Source organism: Neovison vison, chromosome 1, assembly GCF_020171115.1.
Source record: "Neovison vison isolate M4711 chromosome 1, ASM_NN_V1, whole genome shotgun sequence".
In the NCBI taxonomy this organism is placed as follows: Eukaryota; Metazoa; Chordata; class Mammalia; order Carnivora; family Mustelidae; genus Neogale; species Neogale vison.
In genome coordinates this window covers 14,398,638-14,417,981 of record NC_058091.1, presented here as the reverse complement: position 1 = coordinate 14,417,981, position 19,344 = coordinate 14,398,638, and the positions used below count along the sequence as shown (strand labels likewise).

Genomic DNA, 19,344 nt, shown 5'->3' with positions numbered 1-19,344 from the left:
TTAAAATAATCAGACCCTGAGGAGACTCGGTGGCTCAGTCCGTTGAGTGTCGGACTCTAGATTTTGGCTCAGGTCATGATCTCAGTGTTGTGGGACTGAGCCCCTGAGCCAGGCTCTGTGCTCGGTGGGGAGTCTCTCTTTTTCCCTCTGTCTGTCCCTCTGTTCTCATTCTCTCTCCTTCTCTCTCTCTCTAAAAATAAATAAATCTTAAAAAAAAATAGTCAGACCCTGATTTGGGATTAAATTGCACATTGCATTTCATAATTTGGCTTTCATGTCGCTGAAATAGAGACTTAAAAAAAGAAAGGCTTGTTGCTTTACAGAAAGCCACTTTCTAAAAGGGAACAAAAAGTGCTTTTCAAAATACATTGTTTTCAGCAAGGAAACAGTTCTTTGAGCCCGTCACTCGTGGAAATTACCTTAGTGTTAAAGCTCTTCCACTCCTCTACAGCATCTTCCAGTATCTTCTCCTGGTCCTGAGCCACCGCACGGAGACGTGTCCAGCGCTGCCAGACGGTAGTCATTGACCTGCTTATGGCTGCTTTGCTTGCATCATTTCCAGTTTTTTCCAGTTGTGAAGTTTTATCCTCAAGGGCCACAACTTTCTCGTGGAAAGAGTTAACTAGTGACACTAAAGACTGAGATAGAAAGAGGACAAAAAAGGTTATGAGGAGAAACTGATGTTTCAAAAGTCCTATGGATTTCAATAAAGCCCAAAATAACCTGCAAAAGGAAATGTTCCTACATATTTTTATTTTCCTCTGGTAATTCTTACTTTTACACTTATTATTTTTAAAGATTTTTAAAAATTTCTTTATTCGACACAGAGAGAGATCACAAGTAGGCAGAGAGGCAGAGAGAGGAGGAAGCAGGCTCCCCGCTGAGCAGAGAGCCCCATGCGGGGCTCGATCCCAGGACCCTGAGATTATGAAGGCAGAGCCGAAGGCAGAGGCCTTAACCCACGGAGCCACCCAGGCATCCCTACACTTAATTTTTAATTGACTTAGGCTTGAATCTTTAAAGGAGATAAGGTATATTTATGTCTTTACTGAAAATTTATTTATTAAAATATTTTATTTATTAAAAAGAAATGTTTATTTGTGACTTGAGATAACATTTTCTCAATTTCAAAGGGCAGAAAATATAAATGCACTGAATTTGATATTTAAATGTTACATTCTACCATATATTGCTGTGATGTATGAGTGAGACTCAGTTATTAGTATCTGAATATTATTTGAATTTATTGAAGTTATTACCAGAACACTTTTACTGAAATTTATTAAGTGTCATTATGACACTTAATAAATTTCAGTAAAAGTGTTCTGGTAATAACTTCAATAAATTCAAATAATATTCTTATCAGAAGCAAATTTCTCTGGTCTTTTTGTGAAACTAGCTGTGCATTTCAACAGGAATCCTAAAAAGGTGATAGCATTTAATTAAGTTCACACTGCTGCGAAATGTGACTAAATGTATCCGTTTCACATTTAATATCCTTTTTGTATTTAAATGCATCCAAGTGTGGGATGCCTGCTTGGTTCAGTTGGTTAAGTTAAGTATCTGCCTTCAGCTCAGCTCATGATCTTAGGGTGCTGGGATCGAGTCCCGTATCGGGCGCCTTCCTCAGCAGAGAGCCTGCTTCTCTTTCTGCCTCTGCCTGCCTCTCTGCCTACTTGTGCATGCTCTCTCTCTCTGACAAATAAATAAATAAAATCTTAAAAAATAAATAAATAAAAAATAAATGCATCCAGGTGGAAATGAAGACTTACTGACCTGTCTGGAACTCTCAGATGACAAAGACCCATTACAATTACAATGAAAGTATATTTAAAACAACAACCAAAAACTAACCTTGTGTTCTGACAATTTTCCTTCTGCTTCATGACTGGAAGAAGTCTTCGATAAAGAAAACTCAGACAATTTCTTTTCTGCATCATTCATCAGTTCGATAACCTCTTCCCTTGCTTTTTGATAATCCTGCCACTGGGCTGAACATCTTGAAAAAGTCAAATAAAAGCCAATAAGCAACACAATATCACACATTTCTGTGCAGAGCTCTGATGTCAATATGACTAATGATACTTAAGAAAGAAGAATGAATTTATGTGCTAATGTACATCATTGCCATATTCCTCTTTTCCATGTGAAAATTCATTTCCCTGAAATAGAAAAACTAAAACAACTCTAATACCTCTGCAAGAGATCTAACTGGGCATGCGAGTCTTGTATTATCCTCCGGCTCTTCTCTTCCAGGGAAGCCACTTTCTGTGCTAGGTCCTCCTTTCCAGTTGGCTTAATGAGTGGGTCCAAGCTGGCTACCAGGCCTTGGAGCTCCTCCAGATGGCTGTGGAACTGATCTTCTGTGCTAAAAAACTCCTTGTGGCTTTTGAGATTCTCCTCTGCACTCTCCACATCTAGGCCATTGCCTGCTAGTTGGAGCATTTCATGAGCGTCCTCCAGCCAGTCATTAGCTGCTTGAGACACCTGATAGTACCTTTGACATTGACTATATATTTGAGTTAAGACAGCCTGAAAAACAGTAATTGCAAACACAATCAACTCTCAGTTGCAGTGTATTTATTAGAAATAGTAGAATTTTTTTTCCCGCTTCTTTTCCAGTCCTCAGTCACGTGGATATATGTGTATAAGGGAACTGATAAGTCGGTGGAATTTTTTGAGACGCAATTCACCATTATCTTTTACTTTTCCTTCTGCTATTCTTATTATGATTTTATTATGGCATTAAAATAAATAAACCTCTACAGAAATAGAAATAGAATAGAAATCTTTTGGTGGGACCTTCACTATTTCTGAAGCTTTGCTCTCTCCCTTTTAAAAATAGATATATAATGCTTTGCAAATAGGAGAGGCTGAATATTTACCAACGTGAAATAATGTCTCAGTGGGTTGGAGTATAATGCCAGTGGGAATGCAAACTGGCATAGCCACTATGGAAAGCAGGATGGAAGTTCCTAAAGAAATTAAAAATAGAACCACCATAGAATATAGCAATCCCACTTCTGGGTATTAGTCCAAAGGATAAATGAAATCATTATTTTGAAAAGATATCTCTACTCCCATGGTTGTAGCAGCATTTTTCACTAGCCAACATATGGAAACACCCTAAGTGTTTATCCACAGTTGAATGGTTAAAGAAAATACAGTCTACAAAAATAAACTCAGAATGGATTAGAAACCTAAATGTGAGACCTAAAACCATTAAGTCCTAGAAAAAAACATAGGCAGTAATTTCTTTGACATTGGCCTTAGCAACATTTTTCTAGATATGGCTCCTCAGGCAAAGGACACAAAAACAAAAATGAACTTTTAGAATGGCAATAGCATGAAAATCTTTTGCAGAACAAAGGAAACCATCAACAAAAAGGTAACCTACTGAATGGAAGATATTCACAAATGATATATCCAATTAGGGATTAATATCTTAAATACATAAAAAACTTATACAATGCAATACCAGAAACCCCACAAACAATCCAATTAAAATGGGCAGAGAATCTGAATAGACATTTTCCCCCCAAAACACATATAGATGGTAAAAAGACACATGAAAGGATGCTCAACATCACTCATCACCAGGGCAATGGAAATCAAAAACCACAAGGAGCCATCACCTTACACCTGTCAGAACGGAGAGCATCAAAAAGACAATAAATAAGACACGTGTTGGTGAGGATGCAGAGAAAAAGGAACCCTCATGCCCTGTTGGTGAGAATGTAAACTGGTGCCACTGTGGAAACTGGTATGGAGGTTCCTCAAAAGTTTAAAAATAGAAATACCAAATGATCCAGTATCTCTAGTACTGGATATTTACCCAGAGAAAATGATAACGCTAATTCAAAAGATATATGCACTCCTATGTTTCTAGCAGCATTATTTACAAAGCCAAGACATGGAAGCAACCCAAATGTCCAACGAAAGATGAATGGATAAGGAAGCTGTGGTATATATACACAATGGAATACTACTCAGCCGTAAAAACGAAGGGGATCTTGCCATTTGCGACAAGCGGGATGGAGCCAGAGGTTATTATGCTGGATGAAATCAGTCCGACAAAGTCAAATACCATATTATTTCACTTACATGTGGGATATAAAAGCAAAACAGATGAGCAAACAAAAAGCAGAAACAGACCCCAGAACACAGAGAAAAACTGATGGTTGCCAGAGGCAAGGTGGATGGCGGGCTGGGTAAATGAATGAAGGGGAGTGGGAGGTCTGAACTTGGAGTTATGAAACGAATAAGTCAGGGGGATGAAAGGTACAGCCTGGGGAATACAGTCGGTGGTACTGTAATAGTGTTGTATGTTGACAGATGGTAGGTTCACTTATGGTGAGCATAGCGTGATGTAGAGTGTTGTCAAGTCACTACATCACACACCTGAAACTAATGTGATCTATATCAACAATACTTCAATTAAAAAAAAAAAAAGAAAGTATTGTCAATATGAATACTGTTCAGCCTTAATAAAGAAGTAAGTCCTGTCATTTGAGAAAACGTGAATGAACCTGGAGGATATGACAGAGAGATCACAAGTAGGCAGAGAGGCAGGCAGGGAGAGAGGGGAAGCAGGGGAAGCATCAGAGAGCCTGATGCGGAACTCGATCTCAGGATCCTGAAATCATGACCTGAGCCGAAGGCAGAGGCTTAACCCACTAAACCACCCAGGTGCCCCAAACCTGGAGGATATGATGCTAAGTAAAATAAGCCAGAGAGAGACAAATACCACATGGTCTCACTTACATATGGAATCTGAAGGAAAAAAAAAAAACGTGAAATCACAGAAACTAAGCAGACTAGTGGTTGTTGCGGGGGATGGGGGAGGTTGGTAAAATGGCACAAATTTTTAGTTTTAAGTTGAATAAAGCCTGAGGATCTAATGTGCAACATGATGACTATTGTTAATAATACTATATTGTATAATTGAAATTTGCTAAGGCATGAGAAATTAAATGTTCTCACCAAAACAAAAAATGTGAGGTGATAGGTGTATTAATTCACTCAATGGGAGAAATCCTTTCACAGTATTTACGTATATCAAACCATTACATTGTATGCTTTAAATACCTTAGAATTTTGTTTGTCAGTTAACCCTCAATAAAGATGGGAGTGGGAGGTAGGAAGTATAACAACCCCTAACTTCTTGAACTGGCATTCACCAGAGTAAATAGCAATTTCTGGAAGTGAACTAGTAGTCCCTAAGTCTTGAACAGAGACTAAAACAGAAAATTTAAGAATGGAAAGATGACCCCATAAAGTAAAATCCATTCAAAACCAGAAGGAAAGGGAAGATTGTAACTGGGCAGCAGGGACTGGACAAGACAAGCCATCACTGTGCGAGCACATGTAGAAAGTACAGGCAAGAATAAGGAACTTATTAAGGAACACTTAATAAGGAAAGCACTTAATAAGGAAAGAATATGGGTGGCCAAGTGCAGAATCAGTGATGGAGGTGAGTGATGCCCCGGGAACCACAACCTTCAGTCACTGGGGCCAAGATAATCAATAAGACCATCAATCACAAGATGCCCGAAGTAGGGACACCTTAACAGATGCAAGATTTTGGTTCCAAAATCAAAAAATCAAAAGAAACAAGCTAACAGGACAGATGTTTCCCCGGAATGACAGTTCCAGGTAACTTCTGTCCTGATTCTTCACTCTAGGGTAAATACTTTATGGTATTAAAGGGAAATTAAAAAAAACAACAACAACAACAACAAAAAACCACTTTTAACAGTGACCTTGAATTGACCAGCTAATGTAAAAGTATACTAAATGTAGTCTGAGAAGTCAGAACTTCAGCTGATGAAGTTTCCCAAGATTTTTCCCAAACGTTAAGACTAAAAAAAGATTTATTATTTGGTGTTAACCTTAATCTCTGTGGAAAATAAAATTAAATGATAGTTAGGATTCATCAGGTGCTACTTCTATCTCCATCAGGCCCTACACTGAGAACACAAATCTGAGGAGGAAATATTACTATCTTTCTTCCATAGAGCAGAAGTGGAGATTTAAAGGAGGAAAGTCATTTGCCCCAGGTCAAATAACCGAGATTAAAACCCCCGTGTGCCTTACTCCAAAGCTTTAGCTGCGATGTTATCCTTATGATAACTCTCTTTCACTTAAATGGCTGGTTGAAATCCCATAGAACCAGGGATGGAGGAGAGATGTGGAAAAAAAGAACCCAAAGGATAAGTAAGTGAACCCCTGGGCACTATTATATCTCTTATTTTTGAACACGCAGAACTCACAAGCCTCAGAACAGGCTGCAATCAGGTCGTCAAACTGGGAAGTTCTCCCCAGGTCAAGGCATGAATGAATCTGACAGTCTTGCTTCTGCCATGCTGCAGGGGAGCAAGAGAAGAGGAGGAAAGGACAGAGAGGAGGGGCAACTGATGAGCGTTCCCACGGGAAATGTGGCTCGGCATCAGGTCAGGACGGCATCCTGTCCACAAGGCCTCCTTTACAGGCTCTTCCTCCAGCGCTAATCTAAGAAATGCCAGGCTTCACTTGGTTTAAAAAGGGCCCCACTAATTATATATTGCTGATTAATCAATTTTAGTATTAATGTATTCATGTGGGGTACTGACTATACTAGTGCTTTCATGTATTCTCTCTCCTGAAGGTGGGAGAGAACTAAGGTATTACTGTGTTCCAACTAAGAAAAAACCAAAACGTGGACTGTATGAGATTAATAACATGCATCATGCAATAAAGATACTAAAGATGATTCCATGTAGCATCAGAAAAGAAATACAGGGGCGCCTGGGTGGCTCAAGGTTCAATTCTTGCTTTCCACTCAGGTCATGATCCCAGGGTCGTGAGATTGACCCCTGCATCAGGCTCTGCGCTGGGTGTGGAATCTGCTTGAGATTCTCTCCCTCCCTCCTCTCCTGTAACTCCTCCCTCCCTATCTCCTCTCTCTCTTTCTAAAAAAAAAAAAGAAAAGAAAAGAAAAAGAAAAATACTGAATGAAGCAACTGGAACCAAAAAGAAAACCTAAGGAATTTCTCACAACCGTTTACAAATACGCAGAGCGGAAAAAAAGAAAAGAGAAGCCCTAGCGTACCGACCTGTCTGGTGCGTAGAGCTTCCTGAACGTCTCCGTCCAGCTCTGAGAGCTCGGCAAGGGTGTGCTGTAAATCGGCAGAAATCAGCTCTTTGGCTTTCGTGAATTTCTCCTTCTCCTTGTTACTCAGGGCATTCAGTATTCTCAGGCTGGACTGTACCTCCTCCTGATGAATCTGGATCTTTCTGATCTCCTCCTGGATGTCCTGCAGGCGCAGGTCCAGGCATACCGGCCCACGTAGCTCTGCCTTCACGCTCCTCAGCCAGTCCAGGGAGCGGCTCAGCTCCGTCTGGAAGTCTATGCTCTGCACCATGCGGCTCTCACATTCTGTCACCGTTGCACCGATGGCAGAAGTCAGCCGTCTCAACTCCTCTTGCCAGGACTGGATCTGCTGCTTGGCTTTCTCATGAGCCAAGGGATCGAGGTGGGGGACCAGATCTTCAAGATGCACGGTCACTCGTTTTAGGACAATTCCCAGATCCTGAAGATTTCCTGCCAGGGAGTGGTACTTTTTGAGCTTCTCCTCTGCGGGAAGGGTCTCCTCGTTCACTCTGGACTGCTCTGTTTTCACAGCCTCTAGTTGTTTTTCTAGCTGGTGGCACATCTTTTCATGCTCTTGGTAAGCACTGGTGGTATCTTCCAGGAAGCTGACCCTTTGCTCTGTTTGTCGCTTCAGCCTGTGGTACAAGGTGACGAGGTGCAGCATCTTGTCTGGCTGCCAAGGCTGACCTGTGCTTCTAAAGCTTTCTTTCTTCTGGTTCAGTTCATCCACGGCTTCCCCGAGGCCTACCACCTCTCCCAGAAGGGCCCTGTAGCCATCCTGCAGAGATACAGCCTCTTCGGCTCTCAGGTCCGTGGGGACTTTGCCCATCTTTAAGAACTGGTCTTCAAGTTCGCTCAGAGACTGGGTTGTCAACTCGATCAAGGAGCCGTACTCTTTCCGAGCAAGAATTGCTTCTTGGACTTTATAGAACTTGTCTTTAGCCAAGGCGACAACTACATTAAATTGCAGGGGCAGAGCATTTAGCTTTTCATTGAGGTAGGAATGATCGACTTCATTCAGCGATGGCAACATGGCCTGCCCAGTTCTCTGTAGGGTGAGCAGGACAGTCTCATACTCTGGAGATTGTTCAAGAATGTGTTGGTATTTGGCCAGCTGTGTATGAAGCTCAGGGCTCTCATTCATTAAGTTGATTTCAGGAAACGTGACAATATCTGCTTGTTTTAGCCAGTGACAAGCCTTATCAAAATCTTCCTTAAAATGTTTCCTAGAAACTAAATTTTTCTCTAATTCTTGTAGCCGATGGCTACACTTTTGTAAAACAGTGTCATAGACGCTCTGCAATTCCTGAAGCTTACCAAGTACTTCACTCTTTTCCTGCTCTGGGACCCCTTTCATTAATTCACGACCCTGAGCCCAAAGTCCCGTGACTTCGTTCTGGTAAGTCTTGAGGCTGGCTTGCGCACTCTTACAGGTCTTAACTTGTTTGCTCACATCGTCGGGTAACAAGCAGATGTGCTCACGGAACATTATCTTCCGCTCGTGTTGCTGAATCTGGCTGGTCGCCTGGAACACTGCCATGAGGAACTGGGTTTTTTCGGACAAGGCCTTGTTTAAGTACTTTCGACGCTGGCCCACTAAGTCGCTGAGACAATTCACGTGTCTCTGTGCCTCAGAGAGCGCCTTCTGGATTATCTGCCGCTCATTTAGCCCAAGATCGGCCATCACCCTGTCCGCGTCCTTTATGAGCGATTTCAGGAGCATCTGTTTGGCCTCGAGTTCGCTGCAAATGCTGAGGTGATCCATGAGGAGGTGCTGAGCCGTATCCGGCGGGGGGCTCTGCTTCAGGGCCTCCGCAACGTTGGGCTGTTGTTCTTCTGCCCACTCCATCAGCTCCTGAAACCTGGACCGCACCACATTCAACTCCTCCAGGTTGGTGACGGACACTTGGATTTTCCTTTTCACAAGGTCCTCGAGCTGAAACCAACGTTGTTCAAGGTGACTGGTCTGCTCTTTGACTAATTCTTTGTCATCTAAATTCAGGTGTTCTATCATTTTTTGCTTTTGATCTTTTAGATCCTCGATAGCCTGCTTTCTCTCCTGCAGTGCTAGGGCTAACTTTTTCAAAGCTTCTAGATGGACAGCTGTACTCTCTGCATCGGATCTATAAATATATCGAAAGATATAAAAATAAATTAGCTTTAGTTAATATCTATGTCTGTTCATGCCATGTTAAAATTACACTTCAACATTTTCTTAAAGTGGATGCTCTCAGCTTTTGGTAGCTGAATTCATGGTTTACTGAAGAGGTTCTGTGATCATTATGCAGTCAAATGCTCTACCACTGAGCTATACCCCCGGTTCTGTGATCATTATGGACCCATATATTTCTGTATCGAAGCTGAACCAAAATAAGATGCTTTGATACTTCTCTGTGCTTTTTCTTCTGGCTAATGCTGCCCTCCCATCACATCTGACATGAACTTCTAGCCTCCTCCTCTGGCTCTTATCAACTGAGCATGACCTGCGTATTAACAACGTCCTTGGCTGATTCGTGGAAACTCTAAATTTTGACAAGATCTACTGCATCCTTAAAGAAATTCTTAAGTTATTTGCAAGCTATGCAATCTCCTATGAGAAGAAGCTCCAATAAAGAATACAGCACTAGTTTATCTGTGAGACATAGTCGATGACTTTAATAGTCACTCATCTGTATACTGAGATATTTTTTGTGTATCATCAGAAATCTTTAAAAGTAAGTGTAAAATGCAAAGAATTCTGAACCATGAGAGACTATGGACTCTGAAAAACAATCTGAGGGGTTTGAAGTGGCAGGAGGGTGGGAGGTTGGGGTACCAGGTGGTGGGTATTATAGAGGGCACGGCTTGCATGGAGCACTGGGTGTGGTGAAAAAATAATGAATAATGTTTTTCTGAAAATAAATAAATTGAAAAAAAAAGAATTCTCAACCCTTTGACTATAAAACACACAGGAGAAAAAGGAATCCTATAAGTCTCTTTTAATTACAAAATGATCAGTTCTGAAGTATGAGGAACAGGCTTGGGAGGTAGTGTGAGATCTATTTAAGCCTTATTCTCGGGTGTCTGTGGATCAACCAGATGGAGGTCCCTCCTATAAACCCAAAATACAGGTTTTTGCTGGTATTGACTGGATTTATTCCAAAGACTAGTAGAATGCTGAGCAACAAAGAAAAGGGAACAAATCAGAAACTAGAGCGCCTCCTTTTAAAAACACCACTATTATATGATCTCCCTGATATGAGGAAGTGGTGATGCTACATGGGGGCTTAAGTGGGTAGGAGAAGAATAAATGAAACAAGATGGGATTGGGAGGGAGACAAACCATAAGTGACTCTTAATCTCACAAAACAAACTGAGGGTTGCTGGGGGGAGGGGGGGTTGGGAGAAGGGAGGGTGGGGTTATGGACATTGGGGACGGTAGGTGCTTTGGTGAGTGCTGTGAAGTGTGTAAACCTGGCGATTCACAGACCTTTACCCCTGGGGATAAAAATATATGTTTATAAAAAATTAAAAAATTAAAAAAATAAAATAAAATAAAAACACCACTATTGTTTAATTACATCTAGAATAGTATTTTCAGTTTTAATTTTTATAAATTGGTAAATCTAGGCAGAAGAAGTGTAGATTTTAACAATTATAGTGATCAGAGATATAGAAGAGATTTCCATATAATGACCCAGTATATGTGGTGAAGAAATCCTCTCCAAAAACAAGCTGAGGGGTTCAATTGCCACAAAATCACAAATGACGTACATTAATTGAATTTGGATTGTTCACTAATTTCTAGAATTCCACAAGTACAAGACAATTTGACTGAACTATATAGAATATACTACATTATAGAATTGCCAAGAAACCTGTATATGTATAGTATACATAGACTCGAGAAGGATTTATTTCATAACTTGATTAGATGATAGTCTTATAACTGATAATTAAAACTAGAAATGCTGTTGGGATATTCTTTGAGGTTACAGTGTAACAGTCTTTGGAATATCCCTTAAGGTCATAGGGGAAAATGGTACTGTTTTCAAACATTTTCCTTCTACTCGCTGGTTAAGTTAATAGTGAGCAGAAGAACCCGTGACTCTGCAACCGTACGACATTAGATTCTTAATAATGTTTTATCAGTATTTGTCATAATAGACAATACGATGTTTAAGATGTACATTTTTGATTTTTACAAAAATGAGGAAATTTCTGGCTTAGCATTTTGGTGAGTCACTGGAGAATTGCTGTTACCTGGCTAAGTTATCCCATTCTGTAGTAAATTTTTCTAAGAACACTTCGACAACATTCATACAGTCATGGTAATCTCTTGTTCTCTGAAGATCCTCTTCCCTTTGCAAGCAGAGATTGTCAGACTGATGACACAGATCTAACCACTGGTCATTTAAGTGACTTATTTCTTTGTGTTCAGGAGACTCCTGATTCTTGGTTAACTTGTTCACTCTTTCTGTAATAGCAGTCACGGATGCCTGTTTGCACTGTAGCTTCTTAACAAAATCCTGAAGGAAAACAACAACAACAACATAAATGATGTGTAATAACCATCCCCCGTCCCCCTGTCCAATAAACACAGAGACATAGACACAATACTTCCAAACACTTCAGGTATCTAAACACTGTATAATGAATGGGTCATGAGGGACAAAGAGAAAGTCTAAAAATCATACCTCTTTATGAATACATGTTTTTAGGCATCTAAGAATCAAAGGGTAACTATATTTTCCTTTACTTCCTATACTTTGAAAAATATAAAGAAAACTGATAAATGTGAAACAATACTATAGTGATTAAGAAAAAAAAAAGGTAGTACCTTAAAATATTGTCCTAGTTTTCTAAAAATGTTTAAACTTCATTTCTCTTTTGAGAAAAAAAAATCTAATTTATCTCTATTCTTTTTTCTGGTTATGTGAACTATATTCCAGTAGAAAATATACTGGCTTACTACCACGGCAAAAACAAATCTTGAAGTTTGTTAAAAATCTGGTACAACTTCCAATCAAGTTAATATAATTTAAATAATTTTCTATTACATTTAAGCTGTGTGTAAATATATAATATAAATTCTATTTTTATTATATTTAAAACGATATATTAATATAATTTTACAGCTTAGGTATATTTAATTAATTGATATTTATAGTTCTATAGCTTTAGCAATATTGTGATGAAAACTTAGTAAATAATAAGGCTTCGTGCTTGTTTAATGGAAACGTCTTCTTGCTCAGTAGGCTAAACCACAATTCCTTTGTTCAGAAACAAACTGCAGAGTGAATGTCCTTTGATCCAAGCAGCTCCTTGGAGCTCCAAGAAAATACTTGCATGTTAACTTTCTCATCTGTCCTTTCCTGGCACCCAGTGAAGGTTGCTCTGATTCTATCTCATTCCTTAAATAGCTATACTGATGTGGAAGCACTGGCGGCCACATTCCGTAGTCTGCTTCATCTCCCCTGGAGACCCCTTAATTCCTACCTTCACTTGGGAAACCATGTTCTGTGCAATGTTCAGCTCCAGTTCTGAGTGTCTCCTCTTCATATTCTGGAGTTGCTGATCCGCATCCTGGAGGTAAATCCAAAGCTCAGCCTTCATGTGCTTGATCTCTCCCCAGCCCTGAGTCAAGTTCTGTGCCTGGGCGAGTCTCTGTTCAATCTGAAGAGAACACAGAGGCAAGACTTAGCGGCAATAGACAGAAACATTTAGGTTGAGTGAATCAAACGTGGCATCCTTCGGGCCGTCCATGCACACAGGCCAACATACCTGTGCACGTGTGATGTATTTGCACACATCACACACACACACACACACACACACACTCTGTAATAATCCAAAATGAGTTCTTTATTTGCTTGAAGAAAAGCAGATTTTCTTTTTCTTTTTTTTTTTTTTAAAGATTTTATTTATTTATTTGACAGAGAGAAATCACAAGTAGACGGAGAGGCAGGCAGAGAGAGAGAGAGGGAAGCAGGCTCCCTGCTGAGCAGAGAGCCCGATGTGGGACTCGATCCCAGGACCCTGAGATCATGATCTGAGCCGAAGGCAGCGGCTTAACCCACTGAGCCACCCAGGCGCCCAGATTTTCTTTTTCTATTTATATTTTCCAAAGACTTTATTTTTTTGCATTTTATTTTATTTTTTTCAGTATTATATTTTCGGAAGACTTTAAATGTAGAAGACTTAGGCCATGTGATTTCAATTAGTTGAGAAGCTCTAGAAGTTTTAACAATTTATTAAGTCAGAGCTGCCTTAGTGGTTTTTTATATCGGGCATTTTAGGGGACACATCTGCTTGACTGACTCATGAATCTGGTTTTGGGCTTAATTAGAAAAGACTAATACTGCTCTCTAGTGTGCATGTGTCAATACTTACAAAACACCAAATAATGAACACTCTGGGTATATTTTTAGATTAGTTTCCTTGGTTTTCAAAACCATATAATTTATTTCAATAAATAATTTCTCTAAAAAAATAAATGAATCATATTATCTTTCATAAAGATTTAAAGAGAGATTTGCTTTGGTAATATAAAAGTAGAAAAAAACCCAACCCTACATTATTTTAATATCTACATTATTGAATTATTTAATTTCTTCAATACTTTTTTCCTTTATGTTCTTTTACTATTTGGTGAATACTCAGTCAATTAAAGATCAAAACCAGGTTTTTGTTTTTGTTTTTGTTTTTTTAAACCTGAACGTGTTGCCTTGACAAGCTGAAGGTAGCAAGGGCCAACACATGAGCTGGATGCTGTCATCTGCTGTGGGTAAGTGCTGTGAACCCCTCACAACCTTTTTCCGCTGAGCCCAGATACAGCTTCCAGATCTTTCTCAACACCACCCTCAGGCACTGCCCATGGATTAGGAAGGTCCTGACGGAGGGCAGGCTCTCTGCCATCCCTAATATAAAGCAAGAATCAGGAACCATATTATATAAAGTATTACCTAAAGAAAAAGTTGGAACAAAAAAGAATTAAAACGTGAGTGGAAAAATCAGAAAAGAGGAAGAGAGAATGGTAATTAAGGAGAAAACAGGAGGTGATGATTGGCAGCTCCGTGGAACTCAAAGTACCAGTTCAGTGGCATTAGTACCATCAGTGTGCTTACTTTCTGTGACTTACTTGAAACTCAAATATCTATTTACTAAAATGGCCGTAGGAGCAGCAAGGAAAGAATAATCCGAGGAGATATTTTCTGTCACATCCAGCAACAGGCAAGAGGACATAATAAAACAGACAAATCCAATGCGATGTTTTAAACTTTTTACCATTTGTTCTGTTTGTTGAATGTCTTTTGCTGTGGCTTTCACTGAAGGATTTGACAAGTCACACATGGAGCAAAGGAGATCCAAGTAAGTCCTTGCCTGTTCCTGCAAAGCTCTGAAGTGTTTGACCTGGAAAAAAAAAACAAACAAACCAAAACCAAACTTGTCAGCGTGAAAGAGAAACATGCTATTTTTAGATAGCAAATATTTGTACTATTTGTAATATTCGGCTGACATTTCAAAAATAACCTTGCCATGCTCCATATTTTCACCCTTGTTATAAATGACACACATTCGTGACTTGCAGGAAGGCATTAGAAACACACCGGCAGGGATCCCATTGGTCCTGCAGCTGCTTCTCAGTGTAATTAGTCTGTGGGGTCTGGGAAGGGGAACACCCAAGGAACTTCTATAACCTTTCCAGATTCCCGGCTCCCATTCTAGCGTATTTTCCGCTTCAGAGAAAGGCTCAGTAGCCTGCCTGGCCTACTTCTTCACATGGTTTTGCACATTCTGGAGACAGAAGGGAAAAGGTCATTGTGCATTTGTAGACTTCACTGGAGTTTGGTAAAAACACAGATGGCTGGGCTCTTTTTCTCTGCAGAAAGTTCGCGCAGGGCTCTTCCCTTTCCATAACCCCAAGAAAGGCTGGTACAGGTGGACCTTCACACGCAGAAACACAGAGAGGCGTGTTTCTGTGAAGACGCCCTCGGTGTATGCAAGCTCTACGGTAGACACTGGTACAAAGGAGTACCCAAAACGAAACCGTTGTTTCTTGGATTCTTATGATAGAGACAGATAATATGCAAACACATAAACATGCAGTGCAATGTTTTGCAGTGAGAAATACCATGTAGCAGAATAAAGGGAAGTAACCATGATGAAAAGGCACTGTTTCTTTGGAAAGAATGTGCCTCCAAGACCTCTCTGAGGAACAGGACTGAATCCAGGGAGGGAGCAAATCATACCATAGGGTGAGAAGGGGTCAGCCAGTGCAAAGACCTGAGTGACCCAGTAGGAGCAAAGGTCAAAGAGGTGGGGGGCAACCCATGGGCGACCTTACAGGGGAGGTGACCGTACATCTGAGTTTGTTGGGTTCATGCATCTACGCCTTTTCGACCTCAGAACTCCTGACATTTGAAGCCAAGTAAATCTTTGTTGGGGGGGGAGGGCTGTCCCGATCACTGCAGGGTGCTCAGCCTTTTCTCTGGCTGATACTAACAGCATGTCCACCCCTCCCAGGGGTGAAAGACAAAACTGTCTTTCGACATTGACCACCCATCCTTTCTGTTTACAAATCATGTGCATTGTGGTATGATGTTTGAATTTCTTCATAACTTTCAGAAATAAGTATACTCTACACATGAAACCACTGAGGCTCAGAGAAATTAAGTGACGTACCCATGGTCATCCGCTGAGTAGTTATTAGAGTTGAAGTCTCGGTCATAGAGCCCAAGCTCTTTCCACCAGGCTGACCATCGGTATTGGGTCCACCTTCCTAGCTAGAACATGCACTTGACTAGAGTCAAGCTCAGAACATGCACTGTTTCTGCATGGCCTACCAGCTCAGCATAGTTTGCACGTTTTTAAATAGAGAAAAAAACCAAATTCCCTAACAGGTGAAGATTGTCGAATTTCAGTGTCCGTAAGATGTCTTCCTGGAACATGGCCATGCTCATCTGTTTCTGTACTAACTATCTAAGGCAGAGACCCCAAGGCCCATAAAGCCTCAAATTTTTCACTATCTGGCTCCTTCAAAAAAAAAAAAAAAAAAAAGTAAATGTTCTTTATTTGAAACAGAAGGTTCTCTTCTCCAGGAACCAACATTCCACAGCTCAGATGCAGACCGGGCTCCTAGGACAAGCACTGCTTGTTCCCCGAAAAGACATTAAAGCAGCTTTTCCGCCCCCACGTGTATGTATAGGTATATATATGTATACTTTTGTATACTTTTATGCCCTCAGGAGCTTGGCTCTAGTCAAGTGCATGTTCTAGCTAGGAAGAACCTTATGTATACTTTTATGCCCTCAGGAGCCAGCACACATGTGGCACTAATAAGTAGTGCCTACTTATTAGTCTACTACCTGCTTCACGGCTTCTGCCCTGCTAAGAGGTGGATGCTGGCTTGGCTGTAGATCTGGCTGGACGGCAGACAGCCAGGCCTGGCACTGCTGCACCGTGTCCTGTCGGCTAACGTGCTTCTGAAGTTCATGCTCCAAACTCTGGTACACCTGAGACAAAACAATCATGCTGTCGTTATGAGAGTGTTAAAAAAAAAAAAATCTCTGCTGATCTCTATAAAGATCATTGGATGCCAGTGAAACATGCGGACGAGTCCATGAATATCTCCCGCAGGACTCCCCAGTACTATCTACCTATCTAAGGAGTTGGCATAAGTTCCAAAATTTTGCGAAGCTCAGTGACCATCTACAATGTATGATTTCTCAACCCACATATTATAATGTAATAGCCTGATTAGGGGAAGAGAATATGGGCAGGGTTAATGTTACTGTAGAAATGTGTTAGAATAATGACATCTTTGAAGTAAATTGTCAGACATAAATCAGAAGTTTTTCAGTTCCCAACTGCCATGATATAATTACTGCACTTTTTGTCGAACATAGAAACTAAACATAAAGATAAGATACCATATCCTGAAAAGGTAACTGATACTTCCCTAACTGAAATGCTTTTGCTTTAAGAATATGGTCAGATTGGAACTAAACTATCACACAGGGAAAGGGATAGCTGAATGCCCTCATTTCATTTTAAAGCTGTATTCCAGAATAACAATCATCCAGAATAATCAAAATATTTTCTAGTATGTTTATTAATTAATTAATCCTCAATCAGCCAATCAATTTCCATTTTATCCATAGACATATGTGAAACTATTTTGTGTCTCCTTGGAAGCAATGTGAAATTTACCTATAATGTTTTTCTGAGCAAACTATTTTAAAAAAGAGGAAGAAAGAAAGAAAAAAGAAGGAAATTAAGTTAGCCTGGCTTTTTATTAAGATAAATTAAACAGTAATCGATTCTGCTTCTGTCTTCTATTAAACTCATCATCTTCATCTGATAATTGGTACTGTCCCTTATTTATTCTTATTCTAGCAGAAATAAAAAAAAAGTAAGGTGTTTTGTTCTCTTCATCATTTTTATACACTTTAATTATGAGGTTCTGATTATGTTCTTAGAATTTCATCTTTTTTTAAAAAATTTATTTTCAAGCTACGTGTTTGTCTTTTGAACAGTGACCCATTTTTTCTTAAATTTACAAAATCCTTAATATGCAGAAAATGCTTACTATGAAGTGTTCAAAATCGTCTCTGTTGGAGGAGGGCACTCTGTGTCATCATTTTCAATTATCTGTTAGATTTACTTTGTCCCTCCTTCTTTCTCCTTTTTAAAAATTCAAATTCAATTAATTAACATATAATATTTTATTGGCTTCAGAGGTAGCGGTCAGCGACCCATCAGTCTTATGTAACACCCAGTGCTCATTACGTCACGTGCCCTCCTTAATGCCCATCACCCAGTTACCCCATTCCCCACCCCTCTCCGCTGCTCTTTTTTTCTTAACCTTTCAAAAGTGAATTTTTCAAGTCTGGGAAGTGAACTAGCATCACCCAACTTTTTTTTTTTTTCCAATCATGATGAAGACAGAGAATTTTTCCCATGTCACATGTACATCTCCACTTCTTACTGGCTAGCCCAACAATAAAAATACAGGGACTTTTTGCGGAGCCACTTAAAAATTCTAAAATAATAAAAAACAATTCATATATTTTACCCAATTTTTGTTAGAAGTGTAATTCTCATTCATCTTAGACTTATTTCTGTAACATTAGGAATTCCATTTTTGTGGAAGTACACCTGTTACATTATAACTCAAATCTGGTACTAATTCCATCCAGTTGCTCTATGAATTCATAAAAGTACTAAATTTGAGTAGCACTTAGGCAGCACAGAGTTAAACAGAAACTAACAATTGTAAAAAACTCCAGAATAAACTTATCGGGTGTTGGAGAATAAATGGCAAATTAGAAATACTGATAGTGTGCGAATAAAAACAAATAAAATAATTTTTTTTTTAAATTTTCATACCTAATCTATGAAATAAAGGGATTAGGTAAAACTGAGTATCTGAAACTCAGCATTTCATCATATCCACCAAATGTCTGATAGTTCTCGTGTCCACAGGGAAACTGGGAAACCTATCCTCTTATTTCCTGTCTGGACAAACAATAAAACTAACCGAAAAACTGAAAATCAAAGGTACTTTTAAAAACCTCTACATTGTGGGGCACCTGGGTGGCTCAGTGGGTTAAAACCCCTGTCTTTAGCTCAGGTCATGATCCCAGGGTCCTGGGATCGAGTCCCGCATCAGGCTCTCTGCTCAGCAGGGAGCCTGCTTCCCCTCTCTCTCTCTGCTTGCCTGTCTGCCTACTTGTGATCTCTCTATCTCTCTGTCAAATTAATAAATAAAATCTTAAAACAAACAAACAAAAAAACCTCTACATTGTACAGAATTCCTCCTTAATTCATCATCGCTGCAGAATGTTCCAGGGGTGCTCACCCTCTGAGCCGTACTGCAGATAGCTGAGTAACTGTCTCTCGTGCCCTGCAGATGAGCATGCACATTTTGTTTTAGTTTTGCTTGAAGGTGGTCTGCACACTGGCTGATCAAATTGTCACCTTTAATTTTAAGGTTGTTCAAACGGTCTTCAAAGCCAGCAATTTCTTCCATCATTGCCTGCAGAAGTGAAAGAAATACTGAGTTTTCATAATTCCATTTTCAGTTTTTAAGTAACAAATTTATCAAAGTTTAAAATCAGTAATTTCACTGTTTAATGATTTTTTTAAAGAATTTTGTAATTTGTCTGCATACTAACAAACAAAAAAAATGTATGTATTCAGGGATACTCTAATGGGAAGAATTTTTTAGT

The 19,344-nt window shown here is 39.7% G+C and overlaps 1 protein-coding gene across 18 annotated transcripts in view; it reads right to left on the bottom strand.

Moving 5' to 3' along the window:
* The window catches only part of SYNE1 (spectrin repeat containing nuclear envelope protein 1), a 479,099-nt gene that overhangs the window by 189,392 nt on the left and 270,363 nt on the right, over positions 1-19,344 (bottom strand). For all 18 annotated transcript variants that reach the window (XM_044243752.1, XM_044243801.1, XM_044243842.1 and 15 more), the window contains 9 exons: positions 18,975-19,151; positions 16,480-16,626; positions 14,399-14,524; positions 12,611-12,787; positions 11,375-11,640; positions 7,095-9,255; positions 2,195-2,532; positions 1,855-1,999; positions 420-638 (listed from right to left, as the gene is read on the bottom strand). In XM_044243752.1, coding sequence (XP_044099687.1) covers positions 420-638; positions 1,855-1,999; positions 2,195-2,532; positions 7,095-9,255; positions 11,375-11,640; positions 12,611-12,787; positions 14,399-14,524; positions 16,480-16,626; positions 18,975-19,151 — 3,756 coding nt within the window. The remainder of the gene's footprint in view (positions 1-419; positions 639-1,854; positions 2,000-2,194; positions 2,533-7,094; positions 9,256-11,374; positions 11,641-12,610; positions 12,788-14,398; positions 14,525-16,479; positions 16,627-18,974; positions 19,152-19,344) is intronic.